Source organism: Erythrolamprus reginae, chromosome 1 (genome assembly GCF_031021105.1).
Source record: "Erythrolamprus reginae isolate rEryReg1 chromosome 1, rEryReg1.hap1, whole genome shotgun sequence".
Classification (NCBI taxonomy): domain Eukaryota; kingdom Metazoa; phylum Chordata; class Lepidosauria; order Squamata; family Dipsadidae; genus Erythrolamprus; species Erythrolamprus reginae.
Window position 1 is genome coordinate 121309679 of NC_091950.1, and position 19438 is coordinate 121329116.

The following is a 19438-nucleotide window of genomic DNA, read 5'->3' on the forward strand; positions in this document are numbered from 1 at the left end:
TTTAACTCTGGATGAGAAACGAAACACACACACACATGCAAACACATACACGAAAGTCTAGTTTCCTCTTTGAAAAAGCATCTTTGTCAAACACACACACACAGTCCAGTCTCCTTCTGACAAAGCACCTTTGTGACACACACACACACAAAGTTCAATCTGTTCCCGGAAAAGCACCTGTGTGACATACACACATAAAGTACAATCGCCTCCTGAAAAAGCACCTTTGGGACAACTATGATCTGGATGACTGAGAATCTCCATAGACGTCTGTAGGCAATGACAATCTAAAGGAACGATCAATAGTCTGACTCTTCACATTTCCCCCCCTCTTATATTCTGAAAACCTTTTGTAGGCTTGTAAAAAAACAACAACAACCCCAGACGGTGACGAACCTCTCTCGGTAAGTTACCCTCGAAAAACGTTGCAGCAGTTCGGCTATTTTCGACGTCCTGGCGAGCAAAAGAGGGAAGTGCTGCTTCAAAGTCGTAAACACCGCGACGAGACTCACCCTTTGGCCTGTTAATGTCGCGCATCTTATACGTCATGCGGTTTTAATGGGCTGGCGGAGCGGGTCGGTAGACTCGACGGCCGAAGCGGGAGGGGGCGGAGCCATTTGCTGGCGGTCTGAGATTGTTTGCTGCGAATTCGGAGCAGGATGTTGGAGCGTTATCGGTGAGGCTACCGTGGCGAGTTTGGCTTGTTATGGGCCTTGGATCCGGGGGGAGGAGGAGGGCAGGGGTGGGGGCTGCCTCTTCCCTTGCGACCAGAGCTCCAGTTAGGCCAGCGAACCAAAGGGAAAACGGGCTGCGGTGGTGGCATGACCCATAACAAAGTGGCGTAAAATTGTTAACGATGTTATTATTGACATTTGTAATAGTGTTTAAGTATGTTCGCCCTTCTTCTCCCATTTCCCTACGTGCAAAAAACTGGCCCTTCTCGGGGACCGTGGATTAAATATTGGGCTGCGTTCTGAAGGGTGGCAGATGGTTTACGTAGTTTAAAGGTGCCCCCCGTCTTTTCTCACGCCCATCGGATGCAAATGTAACTTTGTATAAAGTATTAATCGCCCGCCCCACCTCAGTGACCCCACCCCTTTCTTTTTTCTTTGCTTTTTCTTTTCTTTTTTTCTGTTTGTTAAACATGTATAAGATAGTAATAGTAGTAATAACAACAGAGTTGGAAGGGACCTTGGAGGTCTTCTAGTCTTCTAGTCCAACCCCCTGCTTAGGCAGGAAACCCTACACTACTTCAGACAGATGGTTATCCAACATCTACTTAAAAACTTCCAGTGTTGGAGGGTTCACAACTTCTGGAGGCAAGTTGTTCCACTGATCAATTGTTCTGACTGTCAGAAAATTTCTCCTTAGTTCTAAGTTGCTTCTCTCCTTATTTAGTTTCCACCCATTGCTTCTTGTCCTACCCTCAGATGCTTTGGAGAATAGGTTGACTCCTTCTTCTTTGTGGCAACCCCTGAGATATTGGAACACCGATACCATGTCTCCCTTGGTCCTTTTCATTAAACTAGGCATGCCCAGTTCCTGCAACCGTCCTTCATATATTTTAGCCTCCAGTCCCCTAATCATCTTTGTTGCTCTTCTCTGCACTTTTTTAAGAGTCTCAACATCCTTATTGCATTGTGGCAACCAAAACTGAATGCAATATTCCAAGTGTGGCCTTACCAAGGCCTTATTAACACTTCATTTGATCTTGATTCTATCCCTCTGTTAATGCAGCCTAGAACTGTGTTGACTTTTTTGGCAGCTGCTGCACACTGCTGGCTCATATTTAATTGGTTGTCCACTAGAACTCCAAGATCCCTCTCACAGTTACTACTGTTGAGCAATGTAGTAGTTGTATAAATATAAGTAAAAAGAGGGATAAAAGAGGGCAATAGGACAGTAGGCACAGTGATGGGCTTATGCATGTCCCTTACAGATCTCTTAGAAACCAGGAGAGGTCGACTGTAGACAATCTAAGGTTAAAGTTTTTGGGGTTTGGGGAAGAAACCACAGAGTCAGGTAGTAATGCATTCCAGGCATTTGCAAGGCGTTGTGTAGGTCTCTCAAATTCAGTTTTTTCCCCCAGCTCTTGCCTCTCAGCCCAAGATGTCTGAGTTTTAGGGGCAACAGAGCAAGTTCCCCACATGGAGATTTTGGGCTTTCTAGTAAGAAAGCTTACTGGTTAGTTTTCTGCTGCCAGTAGGCTCAAGAAGACCAGTCCTACCTGTGCGTTGCTTTGCCTATTGGCTTTTCTGTGTGAGCTAAGAAGCCTAGTCAGGTATTAGTGGAGTTTTTTGAATTTTAAGAGTAAGAGAACCACTTTTTCTGGGTAGTTCAGGACTATCCAGGACTAGTGCCGACGAAGGTACCTAATGAAACATCTGCGAGGAAACAACCCAGCTCAAGAGAGCATCAAGGGCTCCTCGGTTCAACAGCCTCTCTGCAGGAATCAAGTTTGTTTACAGTTTTAATCCAATGTTTGTGATGCCCCCCAAGGGAGTTTGACAGATACCCTAATGTTTCTTGATGGCTCAGCACATGGCGGCACCTGACCCACCCTGTCTAAAACTGAAAGCTCAGCTTGGACTACACTGGGTTGGCTTAAGGTTCAGGCCTGTAAGTTTGTTTAACCGGAACGTTGGAAAACCTGTCTCAGAAATAAGTGGTGGGAAACTTACACTTTAGTGCAGTCACATCAGCAGCTGAGCAGAATATGAAGGCAACTATATTACCCATTCGGCAACATCGGGGTTGGTTTAGAGAAGGGGTGTCAAACTCGATTTCACTGGGGGCCGCATCAGAATTGTGTTTGAGCTCAAGGGGGGAGGGCTGGGGTGTGTGGCCAGCACCTGCAAAAAGGGAAACATTTCCCCTTTCATTTTTGTTTTGCTTTTATTTGTTTGTTTGTTTGTTTCTTACATTTATATGTAGCTCACTCCGAAAAGGACTCAGGGCGGCTAACAATAGTCATAAATACAACAGCTGAGTCAATTGAGAAGGGCAGAATAGAAATCAAAACAAACAATAAAAATACAGCAATAAAATCTACAGTACAATAAAAAATAATATCATAAAAAACCATACATACTTGAAGTCAATCCTAGGAAGTAGGAAAAGCAAGTAAGTAGGATGCTTGGCTGCATAGCTAGAGATATAACAAGCAGGAAGAGGGAGATTGTAATCCCGCTATATAGAGCGCTGGTGAGACCACACTTGGAATACTGTGTTCAGTTCTGGAGACCTCACCTACAAAAAGATATTGACAAAATTGAACTGGTCCAAAGATGGGCTACAAGAATGGTGGAAGGTCTTAAGCATAAAACGTATCAGGAAAGACTTAATGAACTCAATCTGTATAGTCTGGAGGACAGGAGGAAAAGGGGGGACATGATCGAAACATGTAAATATGTTAAAGGGTTAAATGAAGTTCAGGAAGGAATTGTTTTTAATAGGAAAGTGAATACAAGAACAAGGGGACACAATCTGTGATTAATTGGGGGAAAGATCAAAAACAACATGAGAAAATATTATTTTACTGAAAGACTAATAGATCCTTGGAACAAACTTCCAGCAGACGTGGTTGGTAAATCTACAGTAACTGAATTTAAACATGCCTGGGATAAACATATATGCATCCTAAGATAAAATACAGGAAATAGTATAAGGGCAGACTAGATGGACTATGAGGTCTTTTTCTGCCGTCAGTCTTCTATGTTTCTATGTTTCTAATTCCAGGCCTGCTGGAAAAGCAACGTCTTAACAGCTTTCCAGAAGACTGGTAGAGTGGAGATAGTACGGATCTCTGGGGGCAGTTGCTTTCAAAGGGTCGGAGCCACCATAGAAAAGGCTCTTTCACGAGGCCCCACCAACCAACGTTGGTGGACGGGACATGGAGAAGTCTGACACTCCGGGCCCTTACTAGCCTCAGTAAGGTATGAAGGAGAAGGCGGTCCCATAAATAGTCTGGCTCTGAGCCATTTAGGGCTTTAAAGGTAATAACCAAACAAACCAGTTTGTTTGTTCTGCTAGCCCTCTGCCAGCAAAAATGGAGCTGAGGGGGTGCGTGCAGCTGGTAGCGGTCTGCAGGAGGATGTTTTTGCTGGAAGAGGCACCGTGGGCCACTCCTTCGCTGTTTCCAGGGCGGCCCACAGACTGTATCCGGCCTGCAGGGCTTGAGTGTCACACTCCTGGTCTAGAGCAGTGATTTTCAACCTTTTTTGAGCCGCGGCACACTTTTTACATTTACAAAATCCCGGGGCACACCACCAACCAAAATGACACAAATCTAATTAATAAATAAATAAATAAATAAATAAATACATACATACATACATACATACATACATACATACATACATACATACATACATAAATAGCCCCCTCATATATATAATCCCATGTAACATCCCCTTATAAATACAGTCAATCATCAATCATCCCTCCTGAAATTTATACCACTGTCTCATTTATGGGTACTTCTCCTGTCTTTCCCCCTTTTCTCTCTCATGTTTCTCATTTCTCTCTCTTCCTCCCATTTTCCCTCATTCCTTCTCCCTTTCACTTCTCCTCTTTTTCCATCCCTGTCTCTCTCCCCCCCTTATGTGTGTGTATGTATACACACTCCAACCATTTCCAAAACCAGGTGAGGGCTGGGGTTTAATTCTCTTTTATTCTTTTCAAAAACAGGTGAGGGCTGGGTTTTTTTTTCTTATTATTTGGGTGCTTTTTACCATATGCTTCAAGAATCACCTCTCTCTCTCTCTTGTTTCTCTCTCCTCTCATTCTCTGCCTCAATCATTTTCTCATTTCTCCTCCCCTTTTTGTTCTCATTTCTCTCTCTCTCTCCTTTCCTCTTCCTGTCTCTCTTGCTTTCTTTTTTTCTCTCTCTCTCTTGCTTTCTTTCAGTATCTCTTGCTATCTCTCTTTTTCTCTCTTGCTTTTCTTCTCTCGTGCTTTTTCTTGTTCTTTCTCTCTCTCTGTTGCTCTCTCTCATTCTCTTATTTTCTCTCTCTCTCTCTTTTCTTTCTCTCTCTCTTAGTCTCTCTCTCTCTTGTTCTCTCTTATTTTCTTTCTCTCTCTTTCATGCTTTCTCTCTCTTGTTCTTTCTCACTCTCTCTCTCTCTGTTGCTCTCTCTCGTTCTCTCTCTTCCTTTCTTCTCTGTGGAGGCCAGCGAAGGTTTCCCTTAGTTTGAATGTTCCGAGCAAGCAGCCCCTTTATTGACAGCCCGGAACGGGACTGTGAGAGGGGTGGGCGTTCCCACAGCGCTTGGAGTGGCTAGCGGCCGGATCGCCAGCGCCGCTGCAGCCACCGCTGTGGAAGAAGCCGCACCCCAAAAAATCCGGAGAGAAGGAAGGATCGGGCGGGCGGGGACAGCCACAAGTGGAAGCCTCAGCCCTGGAGCCCCCTCGCGCCCATGGCTTCTCGTCGATGTCTTTGCCTGCCCGATCCGCTGGAGTGCTAATAGCAGCGGCGGGCAGGAGCCCCCCCCCCCCGCTATTCCCACCGCCGCCACCGCTATTAGCACTCCCGCGGATCGGGCAGGCAGAGGCATCGACGAGAAGCCATGGGCGCGAGGGGGCTCCAGGGCTGAGGCTTCCACTTGCAGGAGCCCCCCTCCCGCTATTCCCGCCGCAGCCGCTATTAGCACTCCCGATGCCACAAGTGAAAGCCTCAGCCGCTGCTATTGCCACCGTGGGGAGGCAGGGGCAGCCGCGGCTCCCTTTACTCCTACTGCCGCACCTCCCTGCCCCTGCCTCCCCACGGTGCCTCCGGCCAAACGCGCCCCTGGCTTCTCCGCCCTGCCCCATTGCCCGCCCACTCTCCTCCGCCGCCGCCGCCTCCTGCCTTGGGGCGAGCAATCCGGGAGTCCGGGACTGTGTGGCTTTGCGCCATGAAGAGAAAACGGCAGCAGGGAAAAGTCGGCCGTTTTCTCTTCATGGAGCAAAGCCACACAGTCCCGGACTCCCGGATTGCTCGCCCCAAGGCAGGAGGCGGCGGCGGAGGAGAGTGGGCGGGCAATGGGGCAGGGCGGAGAAGCCAGGGGCGCGTTTGGCCGGAGGCACCGTGGGGAGGCAGGGGCAGGGAGGTGCGGCAGTAGGAGTAAAGGGAGCCGCGGCTGCCCCTGCCTCCCCACGGTGCCTCCGGCCAAACGCGCCCCTGGCTTCTCCCCATTGCCCGCCCGATCCGCCCACTCTTCTCCGCCGCCTCTCGCCGCAGCACACCGGTTGGGAAACGCTGGTCTAGAGTGATGAAACACTCTGGATGCTTCTAAACCACAGGTACAGGTAATCCTCAACTTACAACCGTTCATTTAGTGACCTTTCGAAGTTGCAACGGTGCTGAAAACAGCGATTTATGACCGTGGATGCATCCCTGTGATGATGTGGTTTACATTCAGATGTTTGACAACTGACTCACATTTATGAGGGGCAAAGCAAAGTCAGCGGAGAACCCAGATTTACTTAATAAACATGTTACTAATTTAAGATCTGCAGTGACTCACATAGTAAATGTGGCAAGAAAAATCGTAAAATTTGACAAATTGACTTAACAGATTTTCACTTAAATGTTGTGGTTGTATATTGAGGATTACCTATACTTGAAGAGAATTTAAAAAGTAGTGCTTCCTTTCCCGGTAAGAGAAATTTGATTCAAGTAACCAATTTTGGGTACCGTATATTATAATAATAACTGGTATACGGGTCATTCTTTGTCAAGTGGACCAGTTTTCAGAATCTTCCCCACTCGACCACCTTCAATTTCAATGAAACTTTGCACGTATATTCCTTATGGTACAAAACTGAGGTGTGCAAAATTTTAAGTCCATATCCTAAAATTTTGCACACCTCAGTTTTATACCATAAGGAATATATATGCAAAGTTTCATTGAAATTGAAGGTGGTCGAGTAGGGACACCTGGTCCACTTGAGAAAAAATGACCCATACAGGTAGTTTTCAGCTTACATCCACAATTAGCCCAAAACTTCTGTTAGTAAGTGAAACTTTTAAGTGACTTTTGCCCCATTTTATGACCTTTCTTGCCATGGTTGTTAAGTGAGTAACAAGGTTAAGTGAATCCATTTTCCTCATTGACTTTTCTTGTAAGAACGTCACAAAAAGTGTTCACATGACACTGGGACCCACCAGCTTTTATAAATATGAATCAGTTGCCAACCATCCAAATTTTGATTATGTGACCATAGGAATGCTGTAAGGGTCATAGGTGTGAAAAAGGTCATAAGTCACTTTTTCCAGTGGTGGTGTAACTGGGTGATCACTAAATGAACTGTTGTAAGTTGAGGACAACCTGTATCTCAATTTTGGGGGACCATTCTGCAAAACACGTTGCTGGAATTCTGAAAAATGCTTCTACTAAACAATACAGTTACAATTTAAATTACATTTCAAGCTGTAAAATTTTTGAATTTTTTTTAAATGTTTATGTTCAAATGTTCACTTTAGAAATTAATGCTTTACATTTTCAATCCTTGATTTATTTACTCTTGGGAAGTTCCACTCAACTATGAGCAACAGAGTTATTTTATAACAGGCATTTCATTTCCCTGGCAGGCATTATTACTTTTTAATTCTTTCATAATACTGTGATAATGTATCTTGTATATTATTTTTAAACTAATGTCTATTAAAAGACACTACAATTTTACCATTTTTCTTTCTTTGGTTTTTTTTTAAAGATTTATGATAATTACTTTGTAATATACAGTATTCTGAAAACTCCAGCTATTGGATAGATTAAAATATAGTTAGTAAAATATAGAATAACAAATTAGAGCATAACATAAATTATAGTCTTTAATATAGTTCCTTCTGTATAATTTGAGAGGGTTTTTTTTGCATGTCTAATAAGTTCTTCTCCTTAATGGTCAACTAACTTTTGCTGTGCACTGTTATTTTCTGCATGGCTTCACCTGAATGAATGTTATTCTCGCTCTCCATTTAAAAAGTACTTGAGTTCGGTCTGCAGAGTTTTAAACATAAACTTGCAATTGTCAGTCATTATATTTTGTATTTTAGGGGTTACTAAAATAGGAGTTATTGCATTTTTCATAAAAATTGTGCATTAAGAGAGGTGTTAATTTTCATATTGAGAATATGCTTGAGTTACCATAGGTGTCAGAATTTGATTTAATCTGACTTCATATACGGTTAGCTTTATATAAAGCTAACCAGCTTTGTAAAACTAATCCAGCTAAACTATTTAGCATGTAGTTAGCTTGCAATGTATGCACTGTGGATTGAATGCAATGATAACTATTTATTCTAATGCAGTGTTTATATTTATTTATTAGAAATTCTCTAAATGTGGAAAGCAGTATTTCATCCTGGGGCCTGAGCTAAAGCAGTCTATCATGGGCCAGCAATTCTCAAGCCAAACACAGACAGTTGTAAATAAGCTGCCAGAAAAAGTTGTCAAGCATGTCTCTCTTGTTCGAGAAAGTGGTTACTTGACATACGAAGAATTTTTGGGAAGAATGGCAGAACTTAATGACACGTGAGTCCCCCCCCCTTTATGCTTGTAATAGTTTAAGTATTAAATAGGAATCTGCTTAAGGCATTTGGAAATGAATTATTAGCAATATATACTGCATGTGACTGCTTAATTTGTAATAAAAATGGGACAGTTGCATTATGTGGGTCATTATCAGGGTCCAACCCACAAGGGGGACATGCACCTGATATGATATTTCTCTCGGAGCAGTTGAGCAATGGTCTGAGACTAAGGGGCTTAGACACTGTGCCTTTATTATGGTCAGACCATTTTCTGCTACAGTTTAACTTCAAGGCTCCAATACTCCCCACAGGGAGACAAAAACGATTAGATGGTACCGCCCCAGACGCCTAATAGACTCAGAGGGCTTTCAAAGGGCGCTTGGGACTTTACTGAATACACTCATACACAGTTGAGCAGTCTCTCTCGCTGTGGCATGGAATAAGGCTGCAGCGTGAGCTCTTGACCGGATTGCGCCATTGCGACCTCTCTGTGGCACTAGACCCTGGAGAGCTCCTTGGTTCATTGAGGAACTCCGGGTGTTGAAACACCAGAGCCTTCTCTATGGCGGCCCCGGCCCTCTGGAATCAACTCCCCCCAGCGATTCGAACTTCCCTTACCCTCCACAAAATGCTAAAGACCCATCTCTGCCGCCAGGCATGGGGGGATTAACCTCCCCCCTTCTTCTCCAACCTCTATATTAATTAGCTGGACCGAGTGTGTACGATTGTGTAGTTAATGGGTTTTTATGACAATGTATTTTTATTTCATTTTAAATTTTAAAGTTAGTTTTATATTGTACTGTATTGCTGTTTTGTTGAGAGCCGCCCCGAGTCTTCAGAGAGGGGCAGCATACAAATCTAATAAATTCAATTCAATTCAGCAATGTTTCTCAGGGGATCTGACAGGGATCTTTCTTTATCTGGTTATGAAGGAATTAAGCCTAAGAACTTTTCATATAAGTTTACCAGCATTTTGTTTGGAATCATAACACACAACACATTTTAAAGTTGTCCTACTGAACCACAAATGAAGATGAACCAGAGAAACAGTAATTATATTCCCAAGAAGCCAACTCAAAGAAAGATGTTTGTGTTACAAGCACTGGACTGGAAATGACTTACTTGATTCGTTCTGCCAGTTCTCAAGTCTTCCAGAATCAGAGGCTTTTAGATGAATGGTGTTGGCTCTTAACAAGATTCTTCCATACTAGATAAAGATGATACCAACAAGTCCTTTCATGAAAGGAGCTTGGGAAGGGGCCAAGTGGGAGAATCAATTTCCACTAAACTCATTCCACAGATCACTTTATTTGGATCCAATGCTATGTTTGAAAATACGTTTGCTTGCAATTTGCACATCATATTCACCGCAGTGTTTAAAGTTTGTATCCCCTTGCACTACATGTACAGAATGTTAAATAAATGTTAAATAATTCCAGAACTGCACAATTAGCTTCTGGCCAGAACAAGCATCTGTTATTTGAAGTGCAGCCAGGGTCTGATGCTACAGCTTTATGGAAGGTGGCTGTTCGGATAGTTTGCACTAAAGTAAGTTTATCAGAATCTTATGTTCTCTAATTCATAACAATATATAATGCATACCAAAAATTAGTTTTGTGGATGTTTATGGTTAATTAGAAAAAAAATGCCATATTTTCATAACTTATTAAAATTTTAATTTCATTTATGAGATTTAAAATCCGCCCAACTCCTCCTGGACTCTATAAGTAGTTTGCTGTGTTTATAATATTTTGCTTGTCATAATTGTACTAATGTACCTTTATTAATGTGCTATTTACCATTCTGAATGTTATGAAGGCATTTATAGCATCTCATAATGTCAAATTTCTGAGTTTAGGAACACTTGATTTACATTTCTCTAAAAATAAAATTAGAATAAATGGTGAGATATTCAAGAAAAATGATAATGCTGCTCTCTGTGTTATAGATAAACAAGACAAGTGGGGTTGTGGAAGCGTCAAGAATCATGAACTTGATTCAGTTCATTCAACTTTATAAAGACATTACAAGTCAGGCATCACAGGTTCTCTCACAGAACGCACTCTCAGAAGGAACAGCAGAAGACCTGTCATCTGTTGAATCTTGTCAGGCTAGCCTTTGGATGGGAAGGTAATTGAAATACAGTGATACCTCGTCTTACAAACGCCTCGTCATACAAACTTTTCAAGATACAAACCCGGGGTTTAAGATTTTTTTGCCTCTTCTTCCAAACTATTTTTACCTTACAAACCCAAGCTGGGAAACCCCACCTCCGGACTTCTGTTGCCAGCGAAGCGCCCGTTTTTGCGCTGCTGGGATTCCCCTGAGGCTCCCCTCCATGGGAAACCCCACCTCCGGACTTCTGTGTTTTTGAGATGCTGCAGGGGAATCCCAGCAGTGCAAAAACGGGCGCTTCGCTGGCAACGGAAGTCCAGAGGTGGGGTTTCGAGGACTTCTGTGTTTTTGCAATGCTGCAATTTCACTGATGCTCCCCGCTGGGAAACCCCACCTCCAGACTTCCGTTGCCAGCGAAGCACCCGTTTTTGCATTGCTGGGATTTCCCTGCAGCATCGCAAAAACACAGAAGTCCGGAGGTGGGGTTTCCCATGGAGGGGAGCCTCAGGGGAATCCCAGCAGCGCAAAAACAGGTGCTTCAGCTGGCAAAAGGGGTGAGTTTTGGGTTTGCACGCATGAATCGCTTTTCCATTGATTCCTATGGGAAACACTGTTTCATCTTACAAACTTTTCATCTTACACACCTCGTCCCGGAACCAATTAAGTTCGTAAGACGAAGTATCACTGTACTCTAAAAATGTTTGAATCTGTCCAGTTTCTTGCTCCAGCAAGGAGTTTTGTAACCTTTATTCAATTTATGTGCCATTTACTATAATGAATGAAGGCTCAGTTATTTAGTCTACCTTTTTTCTTACTGAAAGCTTTTCGAGGCATCCTCTTCATCCTTTAGTGATGAAGATTAATTCTCATTCTTGAAAATCTGAGATCATTCAGAGAGCTAAAAGAACATTAAATTACTTCTGAGCTAGAAAACTATTGCAAATAGACACTTAGATAACGGGAATTGCTATTTGCCATGGTATACAATAATCTGTATTAGTGTGTAATAGTATTACTGTGTATTAGTAAGTGTGTGGTCTATTCATGCACCACTCAGAATATACAATCCGTGTACATGAAGAAACAAATAACAAACTTTTTTTATTTATACATCAGTTTGTGATTATTCTTTTTAAACACTTAACAATTTTAATGTGTGTCATAAGTTTCATTAATAGAACACCAATTTTTTATATAATAAAGGTCTCCTTCCTTCTTTCTTAGGACCAAACCCAGATAGTTTCTTGCAAGTTGAATGTGAAATTGCTTTAGTGAGCTAGGGATTAGAATATTATAAGTATTCATAATAAATATTTAATGAGAAACAATTCAAGGTATACTACATATACAATTAAAGTTCTAGAAATCTTTGATTGTGAATAAATAACATGTTTACACTACAGGGTGAAACAGCTAACTGATGAGGAAGAATGTTGCATTTGCATGGACGGACGTGCTGATCTGATCTTGCCCTGTGCCCATAGCTTTTGTCAGAAATGCATTGATAAATGGTAAGTCAATAGTTAAATCTGATGAACAAATTATACCATGTTTCATGAAGAAAGGAAATGAACTCTTCTTTGCAGATTTCCAAGTTCAGCTGAAACTAGTCCTGGGATTTCACAGGGAAACAAATATGTATATTTTGTATACTTGCATATTTGAATATTATATTTACCTGCTTATATACATGCTGCTCAGAAACCTTACTTCAAGGGGCACGCCAGCACAAAGTAAATAAATTAATATTAGTTAATATTATTTTAATATAAACTGTAAATAAGACAGTCCATTTGTAAATTGATCAGTCTTGCTTTTGTATGAACACACATTTTTTTTTTCAGAAACAGAGAAGCCCATTTATATTCACACATATCTCTCTCCTTTAGAGCAAAACTAGAAAAAATAAAATCAACTAAATCTGAATGGAGGATTGATGATGGGATAGAGCAGTGATGGTGAATCATTTTAGGCTTATGTGCCAAAAGGTTGTGTGCATGCGTGCTAGCGCACATGTGCGTGCCCACACCCATGACCTCTCCCCATACATGCACACAACGCCTGCTTCCCCGTGCATGTGCATAGGCCTTACAATGGACTCCTGAAGCATGCAAACCATGAAAAATGCCCTAAGGGCAAACCAGAAGATCAGAAACCAACTTACGTTTGACCTTTTGTACCGTTTTTCACCATTCCCATGTTTTAGGAGGCTTCCCTGAAGCCTGGGGAGAGCGAAGATGACCCAGTGGGCCAATCAGAAATTCATTCGGTGCTCATTGCTAATTGGGTCCAGGAGGTGTAATGAGTACCAAAAAAAATTAAGTACCAAACATTTTTCCCCCCCATAAGGAATAATGTAATGAACGGCAAGGCAATCAATATCAACAAGCTCTAATTTTTGCATAGAGTATTAAGCAATGAGTACCAGGACAAAATTTTAATATCAAAATGAGTTGATATGGGGCTACCTTTGAAAAGTGTTCGGAAACTTCAGATCGTGCAGAATGCGGCTGTGAGAGCAATCATGGGCTTTCCCAGATATGCCCATGTCTCGTCAACACTCCGCGGCTTGCACTGGCGGCCAATCAGTTTCCGGTCACAATTCAAAGTATTGGTTATGACCTATAAAGCCTTACATGGCATCAGACCAGAATATTTATTATTTATTTATTTATTTATTAGATTTGTATGCCGCCCCTCTCCGGGACCGCCTTCTGCCGCACAGATCCCAGCAACCGATTAGGTCCCACAGAGTTGGCCTTCTCCGGGTCCCGTTGACTAGACAATGTGTGGCAGGGCCCATGGGAAGAACCTTCTCTGTGGCGGCCCCGGCCCTCTGGAACCAACACCCCCCGGAGTTCAGGACTGCCCCCACCCTCCTTGCCTTTCATAAATTCCTGAAAACTCACCTATGTCGCCAGGCATGGGGAAACTAATATACCCCTTAGCTACTATAATTTATGTATGGTTTGTTTGAGTTGCATGATTATTTTTTATAAGGGTTTTAAACTGTTTTTTCAACAATTGGATTTGTCTATTGTGTATTGTCCTGTTGTGAGCTGCTTCGAGTCCTCGGAGAGGGGCGACATACCAATCTAATATATTATTATTATTATTATTATTATTATTATTATTATTATTATTATTATTATTAAAGCAGTTGAATATCAAGGTACCAGTGTAATTATTTTCCTCATACAGTTGTCCACAGTGAAATGGGGGGGGGGAGCTGGAATCAAGAATAGAGGAGGCCTTCCAGTCCTGAGCTTCTTATGTATTTTCCAGAGTTCTAGCTCTGAGAGAGCTGGAAGTAGGTCCCCTTTTCCAGCACCACCTCTACCTCAAAGATAACAATTTAGGAGAAAGAACTAGTCTTTCTTTTTTAATAAAACCAGTACCAATATTTTATCTAATTATGGCTTATTTGAGAAATTATATACAGTGTTCCCTCGATTTTCGCGGGGGATGCGTTCTGAGACCGCCCGCGAAAGTCGAATTTCCGCGAAGTAGAGATGCGGAAGTAAATACACCATTTTTGGCTATGAACAGTATCCCAAGCCTTCCCTTAACACTTTAAACCCCTAAATTGCAATTTCCCATTCCCTTAGCAACCATTTAGATTATTACTCACCATGTTTATTTATTAAAGTTTATTTTAAAAAATGTTTTTTAAAGGCAGACGAAAGTTTGGTAATGACATATGACGTCATCGGGCGGGAAAAACCGTGGCATAGGGGGGGAAACCGCGAAGTATTTTTTAATTAATATTTTTGAAAAACCGTGGTATAGACGTTTCGCGAAGTTCGAACCCACGAAAATCGAGGGAACACTGTACTTCTTTTAAATAAGAAATAGTGCTTTTTGGCTAGCCTGTGTGGCATAAAGTTAATCCACCGTGTATTATGTTATGTAATCTTTATATTTCAACAATTAAAATTGTGCCTTTTTAAAATAACATTCTGGTAGTATGTCTTGATTTCAGAGAGCTGCCAATTCCACGTAAAAGCGTATACAATCTGAGGCATCTCGTTCCGTTGGAACAAAATGTAACTTCAAGCAGTTATTAAGCAAGAACTACCAATACATTATTTTCTGCTGCATTTATTATAGTCAAGTATAAAACAAAAGAAATTTGAGCAGTGGGCCAGACACATTCTCAGCAGAAGAATTCAGCCTTGTTATATTTCAGTTTCTCTGCTCCATTTATTTCTTAAGCTATGTGTTGTGCAAGGAAATTAATTTAAAATGTTTCTGTATGTTTGTATTGTGCAAAACCTTCCATGACAAACTGATGTTGCCCAACTTATAAAATAAACTATAAAATACATAAACCAAAACTTGGCATCCCATCCACAAGTCATATTAAATCAAAATTACTGAATTAAACAGCTATTTTGCATAGAGGTAGAATAACTGGCATCAGTGCCCCCCAGACTGGAAAATTGTTTGGAAGATAGTTGAGGAGCTAAGTGTTTTGTCTTTTCATATAGTCCCCAACCTCATAGAAAAGCCGAAACAGATCTGAAAATTTCAGCCATCGTGCTATTCTGCAATTACTGATAGGGTTTGCTGTAAGTGATAGGTGAATGCAGTCAGTATTTGTTGATAGGGCAACCAATTACTATGGTACCTCTACTTAAGAACTTAATTCGTTCCGTGACCAGGTTATTAAGTAGAAAGGTTTGTAAGTAGAAGCAATTTTTCACATAGGAATCAATGTAAAAGCAAATAATGCATGCAAACCTATTAAGATAGAAATAAAAGCACGGAATTTGGGTGGGAGGAGGAGGAAGAAGAGGAGGAGGACAGTCACTGCCGAAGAAAGGTGAGGGGAATCAAAAAAATCCAAAACTTTAAGGCTTAAAAAAAAAAGAGGGACTCTGATCAGCGAGGAGGAGCACATGCCTCCCATACACCCGGCGCAAGGCTGCCTCCCATACACTACAGCAGAGAAAGAAACCCAGGTAGGTGGGGGGGGGGCTTCCCGCTCCTTTGACCGAAAGGTGGCGGCTGCTGCTGCTGCTACCTGCTTCCTCTTCCTTCCCATGCTGAAGGGCTCCCCTCTCGCTCGCTTGCTTTGTAGCCAGCACCTTCCCTTCACTGTGGTGACTCCTCAGTTTGGCTGAAGCCGAGTTGATCCGGCTGGGGCGAAGCACCCCCTTTTGCCTTTCTGCGCCCAGACACTCTGGGACGCAACCTCACATCGGGTGTATGGGAGGCAGCGCGAGGGAGTCACCACAGCGAAGTGGTTTATTCCCTCTCCAAGCACCCAGAGAAAGGAAAATCCTTCATTTGCTCTGGACTGCCAAAACCTCATTAAACGCCACCGAAAGGCTCCTCTGGCAGCCCAGAAAAGCCTGAGATGGCCGGGATTAAAGGGGGAATGGAAGGAAACTGGCTGGGCCTTCGTGTCGCTTTTAAATTTCCTGGGAAATTTTTCCAGGCTTGCGTTCTTAAGTAGAAAATGGTTCTTAAGAAGAGGCAAAAAAATCTTGAACACCCAGTTATTATCTAGAAAAGTTCTTTAGTAGAGGCGTTCTTAGGTAGAGGTACCATTGTACTTTAAATTAGAGACATTTGGGATAATGTAAATTTTTCCAATTTAAAAAACAACAGGTTGCTTTTTTTTGGAGGTTTAAGATCTTATTGCCTAGTGGTTTTCAAAACCAGGTCTGCACAATCTGTGTTGGGAATATTTTCACTATTATTATTAGCTTGGTATCATAGATAGACTCATCTTTTAGCCTTTTATCCAAGACCCTGTTACATCTTAGGAGGGGGGAAAAGTAGTCCTATGCATTATCAGTACAAAATCTGAAAAGCAGTGATGGTTTCTTCTGACTTCCTTTGCAGGAATGGTCGTCACAGGAATTGCCCTGTATGCCGCCTACAAGTGACCGCTGCAAATGATTCTTGGGTTGTGTCTAATGCACCTACAGAGGAAGATATTGCCACTTACATACTCAACTTGGTGGATGAGGCAGGCCAGCCCCATATACCCTGATATTAGTCTTAACAGTAATAGTCTTAACATCTCCCAAGATATCATGCTCACTATTTTTCATTTCTTTATTCATTAAATTGGTTTCTAGAAGCTAAATCATTATTTTTTAATAACTAGTTCTGGGAAAAGCTACCTTTTTAATTATTACTTTCCTGAATTACTCTGATAACATTTATGGTCAATACACTATGAATTTTCTGATATTTATAAGTACTGCGGTAGGAAGTATTTTAGTTCTAGTAAAGCTGTTTAGTGTTTGTTAAAAGTTGACTTCGTTGCCTCAGTTGAAGAATGTGGGTAGTTCTCATGTCCAACACTGTCTAAAAACAATGTTCTAATGCTTAAACGGGAATTAAAATGGGTAGAGTCCATTAACTTAGTATTTCCTGTTCTCCCTCCTATGAAATGTTGCAACTCTTATTGTTGACGTGCATTTGATTGAATCAGTAATTGGTACAATACATTCCTTTTATGGAATCTTTTATGAAAGCAGACTTTTTAATAAATGATTGACTTTTTCATTTCTACTCAAAGTTAATTTTCTAAATCAGTATTTATTACTTAAAGCTTTGTCTATGCAGTATCATGGATCGATCCAGCAAAGTTTCTTCCAGTAACTTCTCTATCAGTAGAAGGCTTCTTCTAATGTAGCAGATAGCAAAATTTATTCTCTTTCTTCCATCTCTTCATTTCCTATATGCCTTGAACAGCTGTCCCTCGGGCTAGAAACTCTCTAAAACACTAGATCTCTGAAGCAAAGTGCGGATCGTAAAAAGTATTCTGTATTCTGTTGTGGTTTTTTTGCAAGTGCTTCATTTTAATTACATGTTCATTATAAAATCTGTCTGAAACATGTTTGTTATTTATTTTGTTTTGTTTAGCCTAGCTTAGGCTTTTATATACCAATTTGTGAAATGTGCTGTTGCTATGAAATGATATTGTAAAGCAAAGAGATTCTTACTTTCTTTTCCTGTAGGTGCAATATGAGGCAAAAAAAAGGGAACTGTTCCTTTTTTTTGTGATGACTTTGCTTTAACATAGTATGCATGTTGTAATTGAATATTGATATGAGGTATGACAAATGTGTCCTGAGTTGATACTTTAGCAGATGACATTAATAGGTGCCAGAAATCCACCATTTTCTAATCCACAAAACTGGTGCTGAGTGATTTTTACAAATTCATTTCAAATTGCAGCTTAAAATAGTCCTAATCCTAAAATTTGGGCCAATATAAATCCCCAAATTGATGTGGTACTGATGTTGGGTTTTATATTTTTCATAACTGCTATTATAATTACTCTTCATAGAATGGGTTTGGCTCCACACAAGGAGCCTAATATGGTAACCATATTATTTGGGGTATAAGATGCAACTTTTTCCCTGCTAAAAGAGGGTGGAAATGTTGGTGAGTATTATACATCAAATACAGCCATTTTTGGCCTCCCAAAGCCCCATCCTCATGTCCCATTTCTGCGAAAAATGGGCCTGTCTTTTGCAAAAATGAGATGCATGGAGGGTTTGGCAGGCCTGCAAAAATGGGTGAAAAATGGGGCATTTCCCCCCACCCCCAAAAATGGCACTTTTGCCTTCCCCCAGCCCCTAGGAGCACTCTGCAGGCCTCCCAAACCTTCTGCCCACCCAAATTTTGAGTGAAAACCAGGCCATTTTTTGCAAAACCTGCGTCGTTTTTGCCTTCCCCAGCCCCCAGGAGCAGTCTACAGGCTTCCTAAACCCTCTGTTTTCCCAGTTTTTCACAAAAACGAGCTAAAGGTGGGCCCATTTTTTGCAAAAAAAAAGGGCATACAGAGGGTTTGAGAGGCTTGCAGAGTGCTCCTGGAGCCTGGGAAGGGCCAAAACTTTGTTTTTGTACTTACCTCTTTGAAATCTTAGTGTGTCTTATAGGCCAAAAAATAAATATTGTGAAGGGTTTATGGCCTTATTTGGAATAGCCGGGTAAATATGTATAATAAAATTGTTATCTAATTAAATATTGGTTAATCTAATTAAATCGCAAACTTTCACTATTAGTTAAGATATTTCTATAAATCACATACAAGTACTGAACCTTACCACTTCAGAATATGTCAAACATGCTTTTTGAGAGATTGTCAAATTCTGTTTAAATTAGTAAAATCAAGCAAAAATTAATGATTTTCCTTTTTTTAATAAGATGTGAAAATTCAAAGAGCAACTCTTAAGAAAGTTTGACATAGAGAAATTCAGATATTGCAAGTATTATTTCTAGCTATTGATTTTAAGTGGACTTTGAAATTCAGAGTAAACAAAACATATTTTTTTGTTTTGATGTGTTTTTCACATGTTCTAAAACTGATCATGGGTTTGATTTTCCCCACACCCTAAATATATTTGGACTTGCAGTGATTAATAGCACAAGTATTTGAAATGTAAGCAGAAGATCATTAAATCCTGATTTAATTTAAATCATTAAATTGCTTTTCTTTTTCCCCCCTGTCGTGAGTATAAGAATTGTACAACAAATCTTGAGAGATGGAAGGTTTAAAATATGGGTATGCAGTCCACAGTATGCAGATTTGGTAATTTCAGTTGTAAATATGTGTAAAGCGGAAATGTGAATTATATAGTGTTTCTATCTTTTTAAATATGCACATTAGTATAAGTGTTACAATGTGTTATGTATGTATGTATATATGTAGATTGTTCTGAGTTTGAGTTTTGCCCCGTGTAATATTTTGAATGTCTATGCAACATTTTGGTGAAATCACATTCACCATCATCAGGCTGAAGTTGTAAGCTTCGTGCTGCTGTAAATATAGTATTTATA

General features: G+C 41.0%; 1 protein-coding gene across 2 annotated transcripts; it reads left to right on the forward strand.

Moving 5' to 3' along the window:
* The first annotated feature begins 591 nt into the window (after nt 1-591).
* Nucleotides 592-17489, forward strand: RNF141 (ring finger protein 141). Of its 2 annotated transcripts, none has more exons than XM_070763240.1 (6): nt 592-676; nt 8314-8516; nt 9955-10063; nt 10464-10645; nt 12034-12141; nt 16484-17489. In XM_070763240.1, the coding sequence occupies exons 2-6, from the start codon at nt 8374-8376 to the stop codon at nt 16632-16634; spliced, it is 693 nt and encodes a 230-aa protein (XP_070619341.1). In that variant the 5' UTR covers nt 592-676; nt 8314-8373; the 3' UTR covers nt 16635-17489. The 2 variants fall into 2 exon arrangements, with proteins under 2 accessions (XP_070619341.1, XP_070619347.1); XM_070763246.1 differs by lacking the exon at nt 592-676 and adding an exon at nt 3739-3935.
* Nucleotides 17490-19438: the final 1949 nt, after the last annotated feature.

What these genes read in the sequence shown, in the direction of transcription:
- RNF141 (XM_070763240.1), top strand. Translation starts at nt 8,374, where the DNA reads ATGGGCCAGCAATTCTCAAGCCAAACACAGACAGTTGTAAATAAGCTG. An exon ending in TTCGGATAGTTTGCACTAAA is followed by an intron (nt 10,064 to 10,463) that starts GTAAGTTTATCA and finishes TCTGTGTTATAG; the next exon opens with ATAAACAAGACAAGTGGGGT. An exon ending in GCTAGCCTTTGGATGGGAAG is followed by an intron (nt 10,646 to 12,033) that starts GTAATTGAAATA and finishes TTTACACTACAG; the next exon opens with GGTGAAACAGCTAACTGATG.